The 23,919-nt window shown below is 37.7% G+C and overlaps 3 protein-coding genes across 3 annotated transcripts in view; 1 reads left to right on the top strand and 2 right to left on the bottom strand.

Moving 5' to 3' along the window:
• The window catches only part of LOC136237037 (sideroflexin-5-like), a 31,305-nt gene extending 24,910 nt beyond the window's left edge, over positions 1–6,395 (bottom strand). The window contains exons 1-3 of the mRNA XM_066027288.1: positions 6,240–6,395; positions 4,406–4,474; positions 471–575 (exon numbers count right to left, since the gene is read on the bottom strand). Of these exons, the coding sequence (XP_065883360.1) occupies positions 471–575; positions 4,406–4,474; positions 6,240–6,284 (219 nt within the window). The 5' untranslated portion in view covers positions 6,285–6,395. The remainder of the gene's footprint in view (positions 1–470; positions 576–4,405; positions 4,475–6,239) is intronic.
• LOC136237034 (dual specificity protein phosphatase 1-like) lies at positions 6,376–8,543 on the top strand. The gene is made up of 4 exons (XM_066027286.1): positions 6,376–6,532; positions 6,620–7,002; positions 7,303–7,698; positions 7,841–8,543. Exons 2-4 carry the CDS (start codon positions 6,621–6,623, stop codon positions 8,329–8,331), a joined length of 1,269 nt encoding a protein of 422 aa, XP_065883358.1. The 5' UTR covers positions 6,376–6,532; position 6,620; the 3' UTR covers positions 8,332–8,543.
• Positions 8,544–12,064: 3,521 nt separating this feature from the next.
• On the bottom strand, positions 12,065–17,047 carry LOC136268098 (arsenite methyltransferase-like). Its single transcript, XM_066063328.1, has 10 exons — positions 16,723–17,047; positions 14,588–14,738; positions 14,261–14,397; positions 14,138–14,207; positions 13,865–13,946; positions 13,683–13,814; positions 13,579–13,635; positions 12,562–12,654; positions 12,455–12,510; positions 12,065–12,408 (listed from the first exon to the last, which is right to left on the bottom strand). The coding sequence occupies exons 1-10, from the start codon at positions 16,887–16,889 to the stop codon at positions 12,193–12,195; spliced, it is 1,161 nt and encodes a 386-aa protein (XP_065919400.1). The 5' UTR covers positions 16,890–17,047; the 3' UTR covers positions 12,065–12,192.
• Between the last annotated feature and the right edge of the window lie 6,872 nt (positions 17,048–23,919).

Raw genomic sequence — 23,919 nt, 5'->3', positions numbered from 1 at the left:
CTCACAAGAAATAGCTAGTCTAATCACCTGGCCATCAAGGATAACAATCACTTATGGCTTCAGCAAATCCTATTTCATGGCTTTCTGCCATTTCTGTGGTTGGACTCTTTCAAAGAATTTATGGATTATATCAACTCTTGCTCAACTCCGTTTGATGTGCTAAGTATGCCACCATCTTGAGAAGCAATTCACCATACAAAGTATCGGTTGACATCAGACATTTATGGTTTTACTGATACAAGTCCAATAAGATACTAGTAGTATCAGTATCAGTACATTGATAAATACGAACACAGTGAATCAGAATAAACTATCTAAAGAGAATGTTGCATTACCTGCTTGGGTGGTTTAATGATTTTTCAGTTTAAATGTTATGATAAATGTGGTATGGTATCAGTGGGCAACAAAACAATTAACTACCACACACAACACACCCTAAGGGTACACATTACATATTGTTTGTCTCTCACTTGTTTAATCTTTTGTGCCTCCCACAATTGACTATTGGTAACTCCTGGCAATGACTCATTTTTCTTCACCTTATCCAATAACTCTATGGCCTCTTGAAGTTGTTTCTACAACAAAACATAAGACACAACTCAACTAGTACAGCAATTGGCACATTGCCAAATTTTAGTAAAGCAGGCCAACACACAAGGTGAGGTCTGTAACTATAGCCATAGCAACAAGGTTTCTTTATATTCTACATCTTCATTTCCTGGTGTAAAGGCTGTCAATATGCTGAGTGTATAGCAACAGTAGCAAACAATGAATAACTCATGAACTATCTCACTTTCAAAGCTAATTCACACTCAATTAGAAATTGTCTCTCTAAGAAACACTCTACTTGTTACCATGCATGGTTGCTAAGTAAACACCATCCCATTAATGTACAAGGGGTATGACCCACTGTATTAGATACAAGGAAGTATACACAGTTAATATATGGATTATATAAATGTCATAAATATGATTATCATGTGTATTATGGTGGCCTCTGTTTCAACAACATCACAAGGAGAACAAGTATGGGTCTTCCTTTGGAAGTGAGTGTCCAGGGGTAAGTACCATGACAGGAATATTTGAATATGTACCTTTACTGTAGAGTGTCTCAGGCATTCCTTTAAAGGAAAGATTATTCAAAAAAGGAAATGGAAGCACATGCTGTAAACTATTGGGAGTACAGTACCTTCACTTTCTGGTAAACACAATACAACTGGATAAAGACCTTATGATGTGTATGTGCATAAATGTGCACCGAGCACATGCATGTGTACATGTGCGTGTGTGTGTAGTGCATGTATCTACCAGTGGGTAACTTTTAAATTGAGTCATACACTAATGCTGCATAGACAGGTGCTGGTGCTGGTAGCTCCACTAACTAAACTGTTAGTTGTTTGACCGCTACCAAGTAAGATCTTTGTGCTAGGCTGAAGGCAATATCCACATAGCCCAAACAACCTATCATGTACACATATGCCACAGTGTTAAATATATCACATAAGGTGCCAATATTGGTGGTAAACCCATTGGAAATCCCTCTGATGTCTCCTTAGATGCATGTAAATTTCAGCATATCTATGGCAACTTAAACTGTACTTATGAGTAGGTTTAATAGACCATTAAATTTCTAAACATACCATTGAAAATTCAACGTTCCATTCATTACAGTCTTGTCAACTAGCTCCTGCCTACACTAGCTATTTCAGTTAGTTAGTTTTTTGTGCCATTAAGATTCTCCTGTATAACCATGTGTAAGGACACGATGAAATAGTGCCAGTTACAGCTACAGCTGCATCTAAACACCGTGACATTTCACCACAGAATGAGCTAAATGATGTGGCAGGATTATCTCTTCTTTTCTCTATTCTTTTCATTTGACAGTACGACAAACTGCAATTGAAGACATGAAGTTGCTGTACTTGTAGTTTAATTAACATCACGTATTTTATCATAATCCCCTCAGATGCAGTCTTATCTCCTTATTAAGCTGCTGCTTGGAATTGTATATATTAGCAATAACAAGCTGAATAATACATATTTAGCCAAGTAACTTTCATTTTCCCATTTGATTATGGGCATGTAAGCACAGCATCACTACAGGAGCCTAGTTTATCGTTTCAGTTAAAATGTTCAAGATATCCATTTGTAGATAGTGAAATTTTATATTGCCATTTCTTGTAGCACGTGTTATGTGCAATACGTGATTTTCTTCTACTAATGGATATCTACAAGTTGGTAGAAGTATACTGATACAACTTTTAGCTGATATTCCGATAACCGACATAAAATAATATTATCAAGCTGATAAACAAAGCTGATCCGATATGGTAGCATAGACCTTTTCTCTAACAATTTGCTCTCTAAATTTAGTTATAAAATGATAGTGTGGGACTTTAATCAAAAGTTGACATTACATACACAGGTGTTCCTAGGATGTTTCTAGAGCATGAGTGCCCATAAAATATAATATGTTTATGTATATCTGTATTTGATGCTTGTTTACACATGTTACCGATCTGATACTGATGTGAAAAAACAAGGTTGATATAGCCAATAGCTGATCAATTATCTCTACAGGTTGGTAGAATAGCACAGTTAGCTGTAGTTGCTTAGTACTGCACTAATATTTGTTTAAAATACTATAGCACAGCTAGCTATAAATCTTGTGTGCATACACATGTCTCTTGTGAACAGAAGCGTACATAAATAAGGTCATGAATGCTCAACCACCAGAAATCTCCCTGTTTGTTTGCACTTAATACTTGCAAGACTTCTAGTAGAAAGCTGGCTGAAATCACTACGCTATGTGAACACTGTTAAACGTGGGACATAACAAAGGTACAATTGTTTATAAGACTAACACAGTCACTACCAGTAGGTCATAAACACAGCTCTATTAAATGCTTCCTTCATAAATAGCCCAATTAATGAGCAAGGCTTTTACGATAATGTCTAGGCTAGTTTGTGTAGTGCATTTTGCTACAAAACATACTGTCCTCTGTTCTCGCATATTTCCAAGACTACTGATTGTTTGAAATTAACAAAGGAATACTATTTCAATAAAACTTAAGTTGTATTTAGGTGAAAAAGTATGAAGTTCCAATGAAGTTAGTGTCCTTTGTAGGGTCAGCCCTAGAATACTAATTGATTAAGACACTTATTGTGTAGCCTTACACATTTCCTACCTATCACTGGTCGCTTCAAACAGATGATACAATAACATAGTTACACTCATTCAGAACATCTGGATGACATTTATCATTTGCTTCCTATGCAATCACAACATTTTCTACCGTACAGCTACATCCTCAAAGGAATTACAAACAGAACAATGTTAATAGGAAGCTATACTATACTATCGTTGGGTAGTAGGTTGCTCCGTAGCAACTAATAAACTATCTGGAAGTTCGCATATTGTTACTAAGTGATGGCTTTCAACATGTACTGTATGTGCAGCTGCAATGACAAAGAATAATGTTTGGTGCTACGTGGCTTCCCACCAGTGACAGTGAAAGCTTCCCACCTTGAAACAACATACAGTGGAGCCCCAGCTAAAGTACCTTTGCTAGTGAGGTGTCCTGGTGTGTACACTAATACAAACAAGACCATGAACAAATGTACTGCAAATGATCACAAATGAACACTACACTACAGAGTAATATATAATGGATATTACTTCTTTTTAATGCAGGTGATTAGTTGCATTTTGGGTCCTGACAGCATTGAATACAGCTGTACAGGCAAGAACAAAGAGTGATAGTGTATGGGGAGTGCCTGTGAGACCAAGATACTACAACAAAGTATGTTCATGAGGCTGAACTACACCAGAGAAATACACGTCTCACTCATGTCACTTGTAGTTGTAGGCTGATATTACTAGTTACAGCCCTCAAAGTAATGTGTAATATGTAACTAGTTACTATTTTTCTGGAGTAATATGCCACTGTAACGTGTTATATTATATAGAAGTAACTAGTAATATGTAACGAGTTACATTTTTAGAGTAGCGACCCCAATTCTGATTAGTTGAACAGTTTACTAAAAACTGCATAAACACAATATAACTATAATACTGTGTGGTAGAGCTGATATACTTTATATGTAGAAGTTGCTTATCTTTCAAACAGCTTGTGCTAATATGTATGTAAGTACAATACATTCACTAAATTTAGTAATTTTGGGTACTCTATTAATAACAGGAAGCCACTACAGCATACAGTACTGCAGTGTTAACAATCCTGATGATGGAATTTTACTGGTCATATGGGTATTGTAGGTCTACTACCTTATAAGGCATGTGGTAACCACAGCAACAGGTTATAATAGTAACCTTTCAAGATTAGCAGACCTGACATAGGTCATGAGGTCACATTGTGTAGTGTGATGTCATCATGTGACTTACCTTAGTAGTGAATAGTGTCCTTGGATCAACTATGTCAAAAAAGTGTCTCAAACGACCTTGAAAGGTGGACTAGAAGAAAATGATGAAATTATAAACATATTAACCCACACATACACACGCTAATATACACACTACACAGTGGACACTACACACTCACACTCACTACACAGTACACACACTCACTACACAACTGCACAGATCACAAGCAAGCAGCACACAGTGACATAATATCCATAGTAGCACCATGCAGTACTCATGCTTAATTATCCCCTTAATACATCATATGACTGGAAGTTGACACAGTCAATAACAGCTCAACCATGTTCTAGTCACACATACAAGCAACCCCAGCAATCACACATTAACACCAGAAGTGTTAACCATGAGTGTTAATGAACTTCAAAAAACATAACTTGTACCAGACCCTGCCATCCAGACCTATGTTCCCTGAACTCTTTGTACTCTATATACTGTGTGGATAGTTGCATATAAACACCTTGGCAAGGGTCCCTATTGTCCAGGTCAAGAGTTCACAGAACTATGCACCCCTACAGATTACATCACAGGTCCCACTGTTGAAAAAAGATTATATTACATCATAATTAACATGAACTACTGAATTTACCACTTAACCATGCATTTGTAGTTGTATCCCATCATGTTTTAAGAACCCTGGTTAATTTCTTAAACATCAAGGGGGCTGGTTTAAAATGTTTAGGACAAAAATTTTAATACAAAACCATATCTGTGGGTGGTGCAAATATAAAAACATGAAAAACTTAGCCAACAAGAGTTCATTATGTGTGTGTGAACTCTTGCTATAGCTAATTACACATTTTAAAATTTTCATTACATAAGACCTAAAGCATATGGACCTTATCCGCAATGATGTCAAAGTACAAAATAGCGCCTGATATAGTGTGGACATTTTTGTACAGAGGGTATGGGAGAGATGGTGGTTCGCTATGTTTACGTTTACATACTGCAAGCAAGGGGCAAGGTGAGGCATACATACTTACTTACAAGACAAATGCACATGGTTTTGCGTCGATATCAAAACTTAAGTCTGGTTTCATCTGGTGGGATTATTTTGCATCGCCACATCATGGTAACTAGCTTCTTACCTTTATTATCCAATAGTTTCATGTCGTGAAATCCACAAACAAAGCTCAGTTTTAGTGATTACATACGAAGTGCCCACACTAAACAAAGCCATTTTGTCAAATATTATGATGTCATTGCGGATAAGGTCCATTGGAACAAACTGATAAAATTTTAGGGTGACTTTTGCCAACAACCTAGGCAGGTACCAATTGCTAATTACAGTAGAAAGAAAGTAGTAACTATAGATGCAAAATACTGACACTATGGAATATTGTTGCAATTAATAACAAAGTGGTCAATCTTTTCTATCCAACAGAACTGCATCTAGAAACTAGTATGCTAGCTGGTAGAATGAGCACCAAAAATGAGTGTACAACACTCAGCATAGTTTAGGGAGCATAATTTTGTGGACAACTCATGGTTAATTATACACAAACAGTTGATTCATACCAACTAAATTTGGCACACACTTCGGCATCTCCCTGGGCACCATCCACCATACAACCAAAATCCTACATTTCTAGACTAGTACAAGCACTGCACAAAAGAATAACAGCGTTATAAAGTGAACGATGGGTTCACTTTAGACGCACACCAGTCCATTCCAGTGTTATTTAATGCGTGAGGAAGTGGCTTGGCCGGGAAATGGCAAGGCTTTTCCAGAATTCGCTAGTTTAATGTGCAAGTTATATCAAGACTTTAGGTTTTAACGTCCACTATAGTGAAATACCTGATCATATCTGGGCTCGCCAAGTTTAAAAGGTGGGTCATCCATGACTCAGCGGCCAATCCTCTTTGTCTTGGCTGGTAACTCCAGTCTTTTCCAAATAGTGCGCGCCCACACATTTCGTAATACATTACGCAAAGCTAAGAATAGATTTCACACGTGTAACTTTCCACCCTCTCCTAGACAGTTTAAAAAGCGAGGCAAAAAACTCCCTGTCATCTTGTATACAAGCTGTATGTTGGAGTAAGCCGAGTATAGAATCATTACCTACAATACTTTATTAGTGTGCGAATTAGGTAAGCAGCAAGGCATACATTCACTTAGCTACAGATAGCGGGTGGTGATATTTTCAACCGTCTTTACTGCTCCCTTTGTATTTCTAGAATGGAAAACTGCTCGAGCCATTGTGAAGCGATTTCTGTTGACGCTGTGTACGCCTGGTTAGCTGAGGGTGCCGGGATACGTGGAAAACAACTGATACTAGTTGACATTCGCGGTCATGTCACTTATCAAAAATTACATATTAAATCTTCATTGAACTTACGTCTATCCACCTTACTGATGAGAAGGATATTTAGAGGCACTGCAGCAGTTGAGAATGTGTGCTCAAGTACCATCAAGATGGATATTGAACGTAGAAAACAGTGTGACGTGTGTGTGGTGCTCTATGACGAATCGTCCACCAAGCAAAACATCCACAAAGATGTTCACTTGTATGTTGAAATGTTGCAACCAAGCACAGCCAACCCAATACTGTACATTGATGGTAAGGAGATTATCTAACATGCTGTGTGTGGTATGTGTATGTGTGTATGTAGGGTGAGACCTGTGGGTGTAGCAGTGTTTTGCAATACCTTAGCAATTGCCACCTGAGTTGTTAAATTTTTATTTAAGTTGTTTTCACAAGCAAGCTAATATGATAATATCACTATTTGTATTTGTAGTGATTTTATGTGGTTTCACACTTCATTAAATAATCTTCCTGACTTACTATGAAATCATATGACTTTCCCCGTATGTTGTCAAGGTCATGTGTCATTACCTATTTGGTTTCTTGTGTATATAGGAGGATTTGAAGAGTTTTGTAGAAGATGTTGTCATTTCTGTAAAGGAACTGGGGTCACTGCTTCACCCAGTACACCCAGAAAGAAACCAAGTCTTTCTTTTCCACTTGGTGAACACAAGAACAGTCGTCCAACTGGACATTGCAACATTCAAAGTTACCAAGAAGAGATAAGATCTAGGCCACCATCTCAAGTTCTTCCGTACCTGTATATTGGAAATGCAGAGAATGCAGCTAACCAAAGGCTGTTGAAGGAATTGGGTGTAACGGCTGTCCTCAATGTGTCAAGCAACGCTCCTAAATATTTTGAAAGTAGTTTTGAATACAAACAGATCTGTGTACTCGATAACCACCATGCTGACTTGTTATCACAACTCAATTCAGCTATAGAATTTATAGGTATGTTGAGTTGTTGTGGCTTGTGAACACTTGTATCTGTTTCAATTCACAGTTTATGCATATCAGCACATTTCTATGTTGTCAATAGAGTCCTACATTTTCAGACATGTTGTTACAATGTTGTTTGTGTTTTCTTGTACAGATTCAGTGAGGCATAAAGGTGGATGCACTTTTGTACACTGCATGGCTGGGATTTCACGATCAGCAACTGTGTGTATTGCCTATCTGATGAAACACTTGTGCTGGGAGTTACAGATTGCATTCGATTACTTGAAATCCAAGAGATCATGTGTTGCACCTAACCTGAGTTTCATGGGACAGCTACTAGCATTTCAACAACAACTACAGTTTAACCATCAATCAGTGCTTCATCTTAAGAATGCAGCTAGTGGAAAAAGAACTTCACCTATGTCAGAAGAAACTATCTCACTTTTATCAAAGTCAGAAACTCATATAAAGCCTAATGTAGAAGAAAGAGTAGCTCAATCACCAGTCAAGGCAAATCGAACTTCTGTGGACTTCTGTTGTGCAGGAAATTCTACTTGTTCAATAGAGGCCAGAAAGAATGGACTAAAACTGCTTCCCCTTACCAAACAAAACTGTGTAACTGTATCAGTGCCAAACACATGCTAGGGATTAAACTATCATGTTACTAATGATATAATTGCTGACCCAACACTATACTGGTGTAATTACAATGTAATTATATTATATATATATAGTCATACCAAATTTCACTTGTAATTATAATTATCAATACCTGTACTGTAACTTAACCTTTTTAATATAATTGTAAGTGGTTTGTCCATGAATTTGAAAATCAATATATGTTATTTGCAAGATAATTGTGTAACTCAAGATGCCTATTTAGTCAAAGCTCTATGGAAACAACAGAGTTGCATAGCTTTTCAATAGTCTTGAATCAAGACTATTGAAAAGCTGTTGAGAAAGTGCACTTGGGTGGCCTGTTTATTCAAAGAGCATTTGTTGCAACACATGCATGTGAGTAATCATCATTTCTATAGAAGGCATATTCATTTTAGTATCGTATCTATAAATAGACCATCTATGACTATAAATAGATTCTTATCTTCCTTAATAGGCACACCTTATGTAATCTTCTGAAGAGGATTGATGTAATTGTCTTATAAATAGTAAGCTGACTTTATCAGGAAAAAGCCTCATAATTCTTTGGAAAAGAGATCATGTGTAATGGTTTATAACTGAATTGTTACATGTATTTAAAATGTTAATTATGAGTTCATACAGGTGTTAAATGAGTATCATTACATCATGATATTCAAAGTTGTTGTTAGCTACAACAACTGCTGTCCTGGCAACAAAAGCTGATGCGGTTGCTGAGATGACCTTAAACAAATTCTCACCCTGCTGAACTGGTCAAGATCGAGGTCTCTCACTGTGTGTGAACTATGAGATCTCCTAGCTTAGCAGCTCCTGCACTGATGTTCATAGTAATTATATAGTATCTGCAATTGACTACACTCCCAGCTGGTTTACTTAATTCATAGCTACCTGATGCAACTACTAACTTTGAAAGTGCTGAGACAGCATTGTATTGCTCTGTGATAAACATAACTTGATTATGTAACAACATAAAACAAGTATGTCATGCAATTTCAACATGCTCTGCATTGTTCTGTGTAATAAAGTTTATTTGCAGTAAATGATGAAAAGTTTTGTGCATTTACATGCATGTAGCCAATATGTAAAATAGATAAACTGACTTGACTTTAATCCCACAAGACTTAATTTTGCCGTTTATGGCCGGTATATATCACAATACACGGTATATGTAGTCCACAGCAGTTACCATGGTTTTACAATCCTTTACTGTCGTATCTTTGGCACTCAGTGTTGGGCTAACGCGTTTATGTAACGCGTTATGTAATATTATTACTCTTGTGGTAACTAAGTAATATAACGAAATACGCTATAAAAACAGGTAATATAACTCAAGTTACTTTACTTGTAAATTGTAATACATTACCTAAGTAATATAGTTACTGTAATGAATCTAATATTACATAATATTATTACTATAAGTAATGAAGTTACTAATCTCGTTAGTAATCTACTGAGTAATGGCTAACCACAACGAAGTAATGAAGCCTACTGAATGAAGTTTATTCACCAGCTTCTTACTCATAACCAAGATTTGCACATTGTCCAACAACGCAATTATGTCATGTGATAAGGTGGTAGTTTCACACGTGACAGCTTAAGGCTGTGGAAACAAAGTAATATAATATGTAATATTATTATAGTTACTTTTTTTATGGGTAATATGTAACTGTAACTAAATAGTTCAGTTGCAAGTAATATGTAATATGTAACTAGTTACTTTTAAAAGATAACTGGCCCAATACTGTTTGACACTGACAACAACTGGTAGGGCCTAGAAATTAGCTACTGATCATCATCATCAACAAATATTAATTTGAGGCCAGTGTCATGCATGTTCCATAGGACTACATGTATGAGCACTGAGTAGCTATGTACCCTAGCTGTAGTTTGAGTTCAAGAGGTACAGTTTGTCAACAAACCAATTCAAATGTAAGACTTCAGTAGAACCAGTTCACCACCACCCTATTGCATGGTGGTATATAACTTTGTGTGTATGCACGTATGTATGTTGCAATTAATTGTGTGTACGTCACACATACATACACGCACCCAAACGCACGCACGCACGCACACACACACACACACACACACACACACACACACACACACACACACACACACACACACACACACACATGTACACTCACAAACAAACACACATTGCACTCACTTTCAGTGTTCCTTTGAGAACTAACAACTTTCCAGGTTCACTGCACTGCAGTGTGAATTATGCAGACACGATGTATATCTTCACATCTCAAGTCCCTAATCAGTGTTGTTCAGTATGCGAGGAGGCCCACGTAGTTATATAACACAAAACCACATAAGATGTTTATTGTTAATTCTATTGCCTGTTCCTGTGTCATATGAACTACTGTTACATGTCCATTAGCTCCAACAAGTTGACTAAGTACAAAACAATCCCTAGCCAGCACCAGACCCCAAGTCTATAGTATGCTACAATCCTCCACTTGCTCAGTACACAACTATTAATACCTCCATGAGAATGTGGAGGAACAGTAACTAGACTAAACTACACACTGGAATCTGTGTAATGCGTATAATTGTAGTGATGTAGCTACACAGACTATATAGCCTCCATATCTGTGTTACATTTGTACTGGTCTTGGTCACCAACCAATTTTAAAGGTCACAGTGCAGCCATAGGTGGTGCAGCCTACTGTAATTAGTTTATGTATAGCTAGACTTATAGGACTTTTTGGGTACATGTCCAGTATATGCAGGCATTCTCACTGTCAAGTCCACTGCAGACTCCACACTACAACAACTGCTGCATGTCAAATCTCATGATGTTTACAGCTACAATAATGCATGCATTCATGTGTCTGTTGATAACTTCAGGCCGGATTTTAATGATATTGAAATAGTGTGATCTTGCACACTGAACTCTCTACTAGTCATTCCTATTAGCAACAGTTTCTACAAGACTCAGAAGTTGTTGGTTGCAGAACCCATCCACTACTATGTGTGAATGGCAACTGTTTGTGGGACAAATAATGTAGGACACGCATGTGCGTCTTGTGAAATGAACTAACATGAAATATAATAGACATGTACATGGGAGTCAGTGTTCATACCTCTTTATTGTACTGGACTAGGCCAGAAGTTGCTGAGCTAACTATATGTTATAAGATAATCATGTGAGTGCACAACATCAAATATAATGATCTTCCTGAAACTAACTACTGTCCTAATCTCCCAGATCTTTGGAGCCTAGCAAAGTGGCGGGGCAAACATGCATGCTGCTAGAAATTTACAAATTGAGATGAAATGATTGATTAGATCCATGAAAACATGCAGTTCTGTTCACAATTCTACCTGTACTGAGTGTGCAAGATTTTAACTATAGCTAAGGTCATGTGACATTAAAATGCTGCAATAGTGGCTAGGCTCTGACTATCCGTAGCTGATCACTTCCCTTCAGCTACAGGTATGCTCATTGTAGCGATGAGTTCTGTTATTTAGTTGCTGTTACAACTTTCTTAGAACACATGAGAATACAGATACAGTACATATTTGTGGTCTGTTGAGTATCTGTTGACCATATATATACATATGAGAATAAAATGTCTGCAATGTGTATACTGGGGCATAATTTCTTTACTAGGTAAAATGTGGCAAGTCTTGGAAAAGAAATAATACAATCAGTGTATAAGTGTGGTCATAAATTAAGCACTGGATACGCAAATTACCAGCTATATCACATAGAATAGCATTATGAACAATAAACTGTACATATCATATACGTATTGTGGGAGAAGCAATTATTATTACAAGCGTATCAAGTTTATGGTTAGTGCCATGCACTCTGTTACACAAGCACCTGAATTAACTACAACAACTGTTTCCCTGGCAACATGAACTAGTCGATGGTGCAGGTGTTGAGATGACCTCAAATGGGTTCACCCTGTTAAACTGGTCAAGACTCTTGTAAGAAGTCAAAGGAGATTCTGCTGAGGTTGGGCTGATGTCAAAGTGTTGCTTCAATCTACCACTTGTGAACATCTCAACTACTGACTGCGGCAATACCACAGGTGTGGATTTCTAAAGAAAATAGATACACTTGTTTCACTTTTTACTATGTACTTACTGGCAAGGAGAGATCATAACTTAGTTTGAATTGCTCAACATGACCATCAACTGTACCTATAGTACGCAAATTCATGTTACACTTTTTTTCATCAGCTAGTGTATCACCTTTATAGGTCACTTGTACTGGAGTATCTGAAGTTGACACTGTCTTGGGAAGTTTGAATAAGCGACAAGTAACTGAGGCAATGCTGAGTTGCCCTGCAACATTGTAAATCCACAAGTGCATGGAAAAAATAAAATGTGACACAGTCTGAGTAAATCAGTCTTAGCCTTTCCAATTGGCAATTTGTAACCTGTCTTGTGAAGACAGTACTAGGTAGCAACTTGAACTTAGCCTTGTACAGTAGCTGTCGTATAGCCAGAGTTGGGGTAGTTACTTCAGAAATGTAACTAGTTACTAGTTACATATTACTTTTATCCCATATAATTTAGTTACAGTTACAGTTACTTAACTAAGTACTCTAGTTACTAGTTACTTTCGTAGTGTAAATTATGACTTATTTTTAGCTTTTGTAACATGAATTTTGCTCAGATATGCATCATTAAGGGATGCAATACACATGTGCACTTAATAACAATTCTGTGGCTATTTCAGGCTATTGCTACATCTGTTACTCAAGCTGAATCATAGAGAACAGTACACAGAATTTGTCTACTTAATGTGGCTGCAACATATATGGCACAACAATTGAAGTGCTCTTGCTTTTAAAGCATAATTAGTTGTTACAATGTAACTATTGTAATTAGTTACTATCGTAACTTAGTTACTTTTCAGACAATTACTCCTAGTTACAAGTTACTAGTTACAAAGCAAGTAACTAGTTATATTACTAGTTACTTTAAAAGTAATCAGTTATGTAACTTAGTTACAAAAGTAACTAGTTACCCCCAACTCTGCGTATAGCACAATAAATGTGACATGAGTCTGGAAAGACTAACAGAAGTATTACTATTCATTCAGAAAGGTCAAAACATGGGAAATAACACATAAGTTGTAAGCATAATTGGATTGAGTTTTTGAGCACTGCATGGGCAAAATTAAATGCTAGTGCTTAGTTCACATTAATTGATGGTAGAATAATACAATAAGATTGTTATTCTCAGACTGGGATACAAACAAACCTAGCACTACTAGCAGTTCTGGATTGTTACCAATAACAGGATCAGACTTTACTGCATCTGTGTAATATGGGGTGACTAACGAAATTAAAATAATCCATATGTACCAATTACTGCTTCCAATCCCTTGCCACATGTTGCGATGGCTTTGGCACTGACAACAACTGGAGGAGCAAATCCAACTTCAGCTGCTATCTTCACTAAATCCTTCCAGTGTAATGCTCCGGATACACCTTCACCTATGGGATGGGCATTATTGAACATAAGAAGTAACACAATATATACCTACCCCATAGTACTGAGTTCTTTCTCAGTTCATCGGGTACTGGTCTGTCAACATATACATCACTGAAGTACAGTTCCCCACCATCCTATTGGTGGGTAGGTTGTTATATGTGCATGCATGTACACACACACACACACACACACACACACACACACACACACACACACACACACACACACACACACACACACACACACTACATACGCATGTGCACACATACACACACACACCTGCATAAACACACAAACACACACACAAACAAACACATTCACTCACTTTCAATACATTGTAGGCTCCCTTAAGAACTGACAACTTATCATGAGCCAAGTTCACAACACAATTAGAACTACACAAACAATAACATGTCACCAGTGAGCACACACCATCACTACTACTCACATCACAATATCATAGGAGCTGTCACTAATACCAGCATCACTGAGATTCTCTATAAAGCCTTTCTTGAAGTCAACATTTGACTTGGAGTAGCCAAACTTCTCAGTGTGGTATTGGATATGTTTGTTGGCCACATCCAGCTAGTAACACAGGAACATAATACTAGTAACAGGACACTGTAACACCAGATAGTTCAAATAGCTGATACACAGGAATGACATATCTTATTGCTCCCTAATGCTGTGTTGTGATCAGGGTTAGGGTATAAAACACAATACACCAGGGCCAATATTATGATTATGTTAGGATGTTTATCATTGATTCTATTACCTGTTCCTGTGTCATGTCAACTCCTGTTACATGTCCGTTAGCTCCAACAAGTTGACTAAGTACAAAACAATCTCTGCCAGCACCAGACCCCAAGTCTAGTATTCTACAATCCTCCACTTGTTCAGGAAATACCAGTCCACAACCATAATACCTAAATATTCATGTGCACGGGATAAACTATTCATACACTCCAATACAATAAACCAAGGTGTGTTGTAGTGTGCATGAAGGCCGTTTTTTATTGTTGTAGTTAGCTACAATCCATGCAATGCTGTAAAAAAGGGTGCTGCCTTTAAAAGCCTGGGTGAAAAAAATTGTGAAATAAAAGGTGCATGGTGGCCAAGAAATGGTTACAATGATGTCAATTTAAATAATGCACAGAGCCATTATTAAAATTGCATCATTGCACCTTTGATTTCACAACTCTTTTACCCAGGCTTTGAAGGCTGCACCCTTTTTACATGCCATCACAAAGTTACAGTGAAATATCAATTGGAGCAACATCTTTACAATAAGACCACCTCATTACAGTGACTAAGGTGTATATTTTTAACAATTTCTGCAATTGTAAGATATAGTACCATATAGTTAATCTCAATTTCCATAAAAGTAGTGTTGTTTTAGTAGAGAATTTCATTTTAGTTTAGTTATTGTAAAAACTATTAGTTTAGCTTTAGTAAACTTTAGATGAAACCTTTAGTTTTGTTATAGCATACTTACAAGTCTTGTAAGTATAGATAGTATCTGTGTTTAATTTTGGTAGCTAAATCAACACTGGCCTAAACTGGCATGGTAAACTGTTAAACAAATATGGTAAAATGTTGTTATCATTTGCCAGATTGAGTTTTTCTATGTGCCACCATAATGCATGGGCTAGTGTATAGTAGGGATGCTATGATAGTCATGACATATGACAAATCGTGACACAAAATCCCATGACATAGTATGTCATGGCCCATTTATGCCGTGACAGAGAAATAGCACACAAACTTGGCTACTTTAATGTACAAATTGAATATTGGGAACAAAAACTACCTGCATTATACTCTTGAAGTTTTGCGGAAATTCACCAAAGAGAAACATGTTTTGCTAGATTTTTTCTAAAGCAAGTTTTGTTGTGACATGATATATCGTGACATAAATACCTGTGACATATGACATAAATATTTCTATGTTGTCGGTGGTGGATCCAGGGGGCATGTGCCCCCCCCCATCCCTTTCAATAAAAATTGCATACAAGACCAAGATACTCTAATAGAGCAGTCACTCTAATAAAGCAGTCACGGTGTTCATGAGGCACTGTAGCTTCACTATGAAGCTATGAATAAGGATCTCAATAAGGAATTTATAGTGAATACATTTGGTAAAGAGCAGCCATTGTTGCTGTGACCTTTTTTTTTTTGGCTTCAACTTTTTCAGCCAAGTGCACCCCCCCCCTTTCCAAACTCTGGATCCGCCCCTGGTCGTGGCATCTCTAGTGTATAGCTAAATGCAATTTTAGTTTTAGTAAACAAAGTTTAGTTTAGAAATTGAATATTTTTAGTTTTGGATTAAAACTTCTAGTTTTGAGTTACTAAAAGTAATTTATGCTCACTAAATAGGATTTAGTTTTACTAAAACAACACTAACTGAAAGATTACTTCAGCATGTCAGTTATTGATCAGTGCGTTGGAGACAGTAAGCTATGATGGTATAACTACTTTGCTTGCTGAGCTTAAAATTGATATACGTCGCTAAAATTATAGACTCTGTAGTACTAGGGCAATATCATTCTTTGCTACAATGCCAATTCTTCAAACTGTTGACCATATAATACGCACACACTGATATCAGTTTTAGGAAACATTTGTCTCATAATTTAGAGAATAGTTAATGTCAAACAGCGTTAAAGATTATCTGTGTCTGACCCGGAGTGGATCATGTGTGAAATGAATTGGTTAGTTTGACAATGTGGAAGTGTATTAACGTGTCATAGTCAACCCAGTTTCTTTTATGAGCCATCCCCACTTATCAGGATTGCATACATGCAACCATACCCATTTATCAGTGCCAAAAACTGTTAGGGTATATCTATGCTTGGTCTAAGTGATATCGATTGTGGGTTACTATAATTAATAAAATATAACTTTACTCACTTGGACAATACCTCTGGGTGGACATTCTTGATCGCATCCTTCACTTTTGCGGACACATCTCCACTGGTAACGATACAACCCGTACACAGTAACTGGTCGGCGTTCTTCACGCGTTGTCCGTAATATTCTTGTACTTGCTGATGTGTCTTCTCCGAACTATCCGCCATTGCAAACTCTTGCTGCAACACCGGTTTCTCCTCGATTTAAATAGTTCTAAAGGCTGCAGAATACGTCATAGACCTGTCTTCGGGACAGCAGAAGATGATTCCAGATAGGCGAGGCCATAGTTCTGCTGACTAGAATACGTCACAGTGAGGTCATCCGAGATCAGTGATGTAACACGCGCGCATGACCGTACTGTGATCATAGATACAGTATACCAACAGGGATTGGAAACGGAGACTCGCGCACAAACATATCCGTGTCTCGCATGACGTAAACTTTCATCCGTAGCTAGTAATGGCGAGTGGAATTGTCCGTAGCTTTATAGGTGGGTTTTGTGATCTTCCCGGATGGAGAGTGGTAGAAAGTTTGTTGAAGCAATTTTGCACCATATTACGAACGGAGACGCTTCAATGGACGCTTTTGACGAATTCAGCGAAGAGCTAGTGATGTCACTTAAGGAAATATTCGAAAATTTAAGGGAGTACAAGTCCACCTCCACAAAGAAAGAGAAGCTCTGGTGTGAATTCCACCGTAAAAGACTCCACAAGTTGCCTGATATTTGGAAGCGCTTTTGCAGGGGTTTATGCACTTGTCAATTTCATCCCCCACCCCCGGGGAGGATGGGGGAATGCAGGGGATTTGACAAATCATGGTGTCAAATTCCCCACTACTGGGGCAAAATCGGCTGTCAAATCCCCCACCCCCATAGTAGGGGATTTGACAACACCTCAAGGATGACTAAGCGCATATTTCATGCATGCGACTAGTAATAAACCTGCCCTGTAGCTATAGTAAAATTATAGCAAGTGCAATTTTATTATTTAGAAATGCAACTACCAAAAATCGGTCAGTGAATTGGACAACTGTCAATTGCCCCAGGGGTGGGGACAAGAAGCAATGTCAAATCCCCACCTGGGGTGGGGCATGAAATTGACAAGTGCATTAGACATCCCATACAGCCGGCAGCTGGTAGCACGGTTAATCCAAAGGCTGCAGCACATGTTGCTGTCAGACCTTCAGTGCTGGCCACTGTAAAGCTTTAATAATAAAAAAATAATAACGACTCCGGTTCCATACAACCCACATGCACCCTTCATGCCAGCTTGTCTACACATTCAACAGAGTTGGTACCATCTATATATAACACAATTTAAAGCTATAGTGACCAACTGATAATGTGCATGCTCATTGCTATAATAGTACAACAAATACTGAATAGCTAACATTAATTTTGCAACACTACACAAGATAACAAAATGTAAAGGAAGAAAAGCAAACAAACAAATATAACCAGTTACCAAGTCACATTCAGCAACAATTATATTCCAGTATATGTATGTGCAGAACAATCTAAGTGTTCAGATAGTGAACTTGAAGCCATGTTGTCAATACATTAACATGGAAGTATCATTTACCAGAAGATATTGGTAGTGAATCTATTTATTTAATTTATTATTTATTTATTTATTATTACTGAGCAGCCAGCACTGCTGATGTGCTCAGGAAAAAAAATCACACATGTACATTACTACAATAATTAGAAATGTTAACTGAGAAAGAGTCAGAGTCATTTAAATCAATTAGGAGTTGTGGCAACGAGTTCCAGTCTTGAGCTGTTCTGGAGAAAAAACTTTTTGGTAAACTGTAGTAGATGTTGTAGGGAGTATGAAATGGTACTGGTGATATTGCCTGGTTTCTCTGGTCATTGGGAGATATTTGGATGGAATAGATAAGGGAATTTGGTTATGAAGTACTTTGTAAAATGTCTGCAGTCTGGATATCTTGCGTCGAGTTTTAAGTTCAGGCCAGGAGAGATGTTGGAGCATGGAAGTAACTGAACTGAATCTACTGTAATCTTTAAATACCCACCTTGCATATTTTCAAGTTTATGTAGCTACATCACTGTTATAAATAGGGTCCCATACTACTGAAGCATATTCCAGTTGTGGTCTTACCATTGCTAAATACACTGCTGCTTTCACTTGTGTAGAACAACTGCTTAGGTTTCTCTTAAATGTTTGTCCAAGAGTACTCTGAGGTATGTATGTCTATCAGTAATTGTTAAGGTATGGTTGGTCAGTTAATAGTTGTGAATTATAGGTGATGCATCTTATTACAACACATTTGGATACATTAAACCTAATTTGCCATATGTGTACCCATTCTGATAGTCTGTCAAGATCTTGCTGAAGGATGGAAGCATCATTCTGGGAATCAATTACTCTATATAACAAGGAGTCATCAGCAAACAGCCGTAGTGGGGATAAAATACTTCTGGTAATGTCATTAATATACAACAAGAACATCAGAGGACCAAGTACTGTTCCTTGTGGTACCCCTGATGTAACTGTTACTGGGGTTGAGGATTTGCCATTAAGAAGTACACATTGTGTCCGATCAGTTAACCATGTTTTGATCCAGTTATATGTATTGTTCCTAATGCCATATAGTATTGTAATTTCGTAAGTAATCGCTGGTGTGGAACTGTGTCAAAAGCTTTAGCAAAATCAAGCAATATGATGTCAACTTGTTTCTGATGGTCTTGAGCTGTGCTTCTCACATCGGTGCACTGTTCTTCTTTGTCCTTATGGTAAACAACTCTCAGATTCTTCAGTGTTAATGGTGGTTATTCAGCAATATTGTGTATAGGTATGGATTCCATCTTTGTACCTCCCATTTCCTGTAGGATTGGTTTCAGAACAATCTAATATTCACGTTACACTCTACTAATGTACTATAGTACGTTCACGTTGAGCTGAATCCTCAAAAACATTTAATAACTCATGGATGCAATTACACACGATCTTGAAATTTGGCTCATTTGTAGTACTGCTTGATCCGCTAAAAATATTTCAAAATCTTGTTGTTCAAATGTTTGACAAATATTTATGGCCAATCAAAATTTTCACAATACATTTCCTACGGGGAAGCCATATAAGTACAGTGTCCATTAGAGCCCTTTCCCGAACTTGTAATGGAGCCAAACCGTACGTGTCTGTTGTTGACACCTTTACTGTTACCAATAATCATCTGGTTGGCAGAAATGTTAACTCGGTTGAGAAAAAATCCACTTTTAATTTTTAGCTGTTTTTCAGGGTTCAGCTCAACGTGAACATACTATAGTAACTAATGACATGGTATATTGGTACACAAAGTTACTGATGTGTCCTCCAAAATAACACAAGTGTAAACTGTAAAATTATTAAATGTCCAGTATGGTAACACGAATAGTAATTTCAATAAGCTATTTACACGGCACTGACGATGTAAACACCAGAGAACATAACACTTTTCTAACTGCTCTTACTGGTAGGCTTGCAAAATAACACAACTGCTAGAAGCACTGCTGGGGTACATTAAGCTTACCACAGAAGTGAGCATCAATGGTTGTTTCAAATCACTCGTGTACTAGAACACGCGCAGGTAATTTCGCCCTCGAGTAGAACAGTAATTAGCCCAATTGTCGCAACGCTTAGGCTGTAATTCTTCTACAACGTGCACAAAAGTGGCTTCTAACGAATTCGCGCTGCACTGGTATCTATGGTGACGGTCACCCGCGCTCGAGACACGGATGGTATTTCACGTCTGTTACGTCATATTGAGAGTTTGTACAGAGATATCACGTGAGTTACTTCCGTTTCCAATCCCTGTTGGTATACTGTATCTATGCTGTGATCATAGATAATGTATGCGTTCCTACTGGATTGGAAACGCCAGTTAAATTATTTTCCTATCCTAGTTACGGTGCGCCAATACATTGGGAAACTTGTTGAGTGGCTGTTTGGCTTTCTCTGGCTTGTTTGAAGGCCGGTTCGTAGGCGTGGACATTCCTTTTACATTGTTTATTGTGTTGCGTTGTGTACTGAACAAGAACACAGCGTGTCTGTGGGTACTGGGAGAAATATTGTTTGCGACAGGTGACAATGGCAGGTACGCACTAGCTAATAATTCAACAGCAGTACTATTAGCCAACTTCTCGTCACCGCATTTACACAACCAAAGAAATGTGTGATACATTGAAATAAATTTTAAGCTACAGTACTGCTCAGCTTGAGCTAAACAATAGCACAAAGTAGTGCCTGTTTTCTGAAGTTTTATCGAAGTAGTGGAAATATACAGCGAAGCAGTGAATACTAGTTAGCCTATTACACTCTACCTGCTACAAGTGGTGTAAACAGCAGCAAAGAAACAATGCTACACTTTCTGTTTCTTCAGGAAATTTGCACAACCGTTTTGAAACCCCATATTTCACCTTTGAACCTGAATTTTCTTACGCTATTGTTTACTGCTCTCCAGCGTCCCTACCCAGTCCAGCCTCCAATTAGTGTAGGTGGTAACTAACCCAGCTGTAAACAACAAACACTAATTTGCTGGTTACAAGTACAGCGAAATCTTCCTCCTGTCGAGGCCATAAAGTTTACGCGCAGCGAAACAAGGATAGCCCATGACGTCACTATGTAAATAATACGGGCGTTTCCAATCCATGTGACATACATTGTCTATGCTGTGATATATCACAGTGAATAGTCAGTACAAGCAAATCCTCCTGGGGGAAGTATTTGACTAGTACCCCACCATGACACACAGGTGAAGATGTAGGAGTCCCACTCATTATATGGGAGACATGGAAAGCTGGCACTGAATTGCTTCCTCTACCAGGATTTATAGTTGGGTAGACCCAACATGCATAAGTAAAGCTTTTTTTTGCATAAGGAAACAACTTTCAAACCACTATCATATTTTGCTGTATAATGTAGTGGTCTCCATCCCTATATGACATCAACACAATAATCATGATGTAGCTAGTTACATATCAAGGCATATGTATGTAGTCTATATTAGCTAACTATTATTGGATTTATCCATTTGCATTTTTATTTTACTTAGCATCTGCGAACCTGAGTCAGTACATCTACACTTTGTGGAAACTTTTTCAAGTACAACTAAGAAACAACTATCAACCATGAATGTTAAAGAAGTGGCATCACAGGATGTTCATAATGGTGAGATAGCAAAGCATATGTATATATATGCAGGTCAAGAGGAGGTTTAATTTCAGCTCTCACGGAGGTCTTTCTTCCTCTGTGTATGTGTGCATGGTGACTATTAGTGTGACCGTGTAACTGTGTGACACCATAGCCAAGTGGCTAGAGCACCTGCCTGGTAATCAAAAAAAGTTCCAGGTTCAATGCCTGGTTATGCCCAGTTGCTAATTTTGTTGTTTCTTTGAGCAAGAAACTTTACTCACATATGAAGCAGCACACCCAGTTGTAACATCAATGGGTAGCTATGGTACCTGATTAACCGAGGAAGCAAATGCTGCAACTGTCTATTTCTCACACAGCAGGGACTTTGATTGTCAGTACCTTTACTTGTGAGACATGTACAGCCTCCTGTGAATTACAAATAGTCAACTATTTCTGCCCCAGGAGGCATGTGCTGACTCACAGCATGTGCCTGAGTAGCACACAAGTGTCTCAGTGCTGGTAGGTGTGACCATGCCAGAATGGTAACTGAATACTTCTGCTTTGTACATGTGTGTGTGCGGGCGCACTGTGATATATCACAGCCTGGAGGAATCTCTAGGGAACAGACTATATAGATGACTCACTGGGACAGCCATATCATAGGTGGATCTGAGGGGGGCAAAGGGGTGCTTTTCCCCCCTGGCCCTTCTCTTGCCCCCCTTGGACCTAAAGTACTGTATTGATACCAGAAACTGCATGGAATCTGTATCATGCATTCACACTGTATTCAGAAGTACAGAAAGCTAATGGGCAAATAGAAGACACTAACAGTTAGCTATAAATGTACTTTACAGTTATAAACTGTAGAAAGTGAGGCAGTTTGAATTTTTGTGCCAAGATTGAGATACTCAATAGAGTAGCTAGTCCCTACTGTAATAGAACAGTCACAATTCTAATGTTATCAATTTCTACACCTTATTTTGATTTAGTACACTTCACCATCGAACAGGTTTTATCTCAGATAAGCTAAACAGGTTTTATCTCAGATAAGCTAAACACTCAGATAGGCTAAACAAGTTTTATCTCAGATGAGCTAAACAGGTTTTATCTCAGATAGGCTAACTAATTTGCAAAGCATACACTTTGTTAACTAAATGCTATCAAAAATGCTCCCAAATTCAAACCTAGATCAAACTTTAAAAATTTTCTTCAGCCCATCCAGCCGGTATACCAAATAAAGTTATACAGATGAATATAACTTGTTTACTAGAGTTCCATATTTATCCTCTTAGTGGAATAAACACTGTTGTACACTAAAACTTCTTGCCCCTCCCTGACAGTGTCTCTAGATCCACCTATGGGGACAGCAAACTTTCCAGTAGTTAGTGGAGTAATACTGAAAGAAAGATCAATTGATGAGACACATACAGACTACAGAGTCAAAATAAAGCATTGGATCACTATCAATTAAAGCTGGGTTTCTAACATTTGTCAGAGAGTGAGGGTATACATATAGATATGTTTAATACAGCTGGCAGGCTAGCTATAGTTAGTTTTTTTATGTTGGTTTAAGAAACCATAAAATTAATGGTAGGGTGAATTTAACAAAATAATAACAAAAATAAAGAAACAGAACACAAAGCAAGACTGGTCATGCTGCATGTGCTCATGCAGCAGAGTGCAGGTGAGAGTTTATTATTACAAAACTGTCTAATTTAATAAACTACTCTAGCAAGTTAGTTACTGCTGTTATAGCCATTGCATGCATGAGGTACACATTGTTACATGTAAATCTGGAACCTGCATGTGTATAAAGGACACTTTGGTGATTTCTCAGGTTGCATGCTATATAAGGGACACTTAGGGACTATATGCAAGTTTATGCATAATCTCAACTCCATGTTTTCAAGTGACTAAGAACATTTTTAGTGTATATAGGAAAGCTAATTCACTGGCATGGGTTTCCTTCATGGGAATATTGTACCATTGGTAGTATGTACATAAAAGCAAGCATTGTGCCATGAGGTAAGATTTGGAAAACAAAATGTTGCCGAGTATAACGATG

This window comes from Dysidea avara, chromosome 10 (assembly GCF_963678975.1).
Source record: "Dysidea avara chromosome 10, odDysAvar1.4, whole genome shotgun sequence".
NCBI lineage: Eukaryota > Metazoa > Porifera > Demospongiae > Dictyoceratida > Dysideidae > Dysidea > Dysidea avara.
This window is presented reverse-complemented; position numbering and strand designations above follow the sequence as displayed.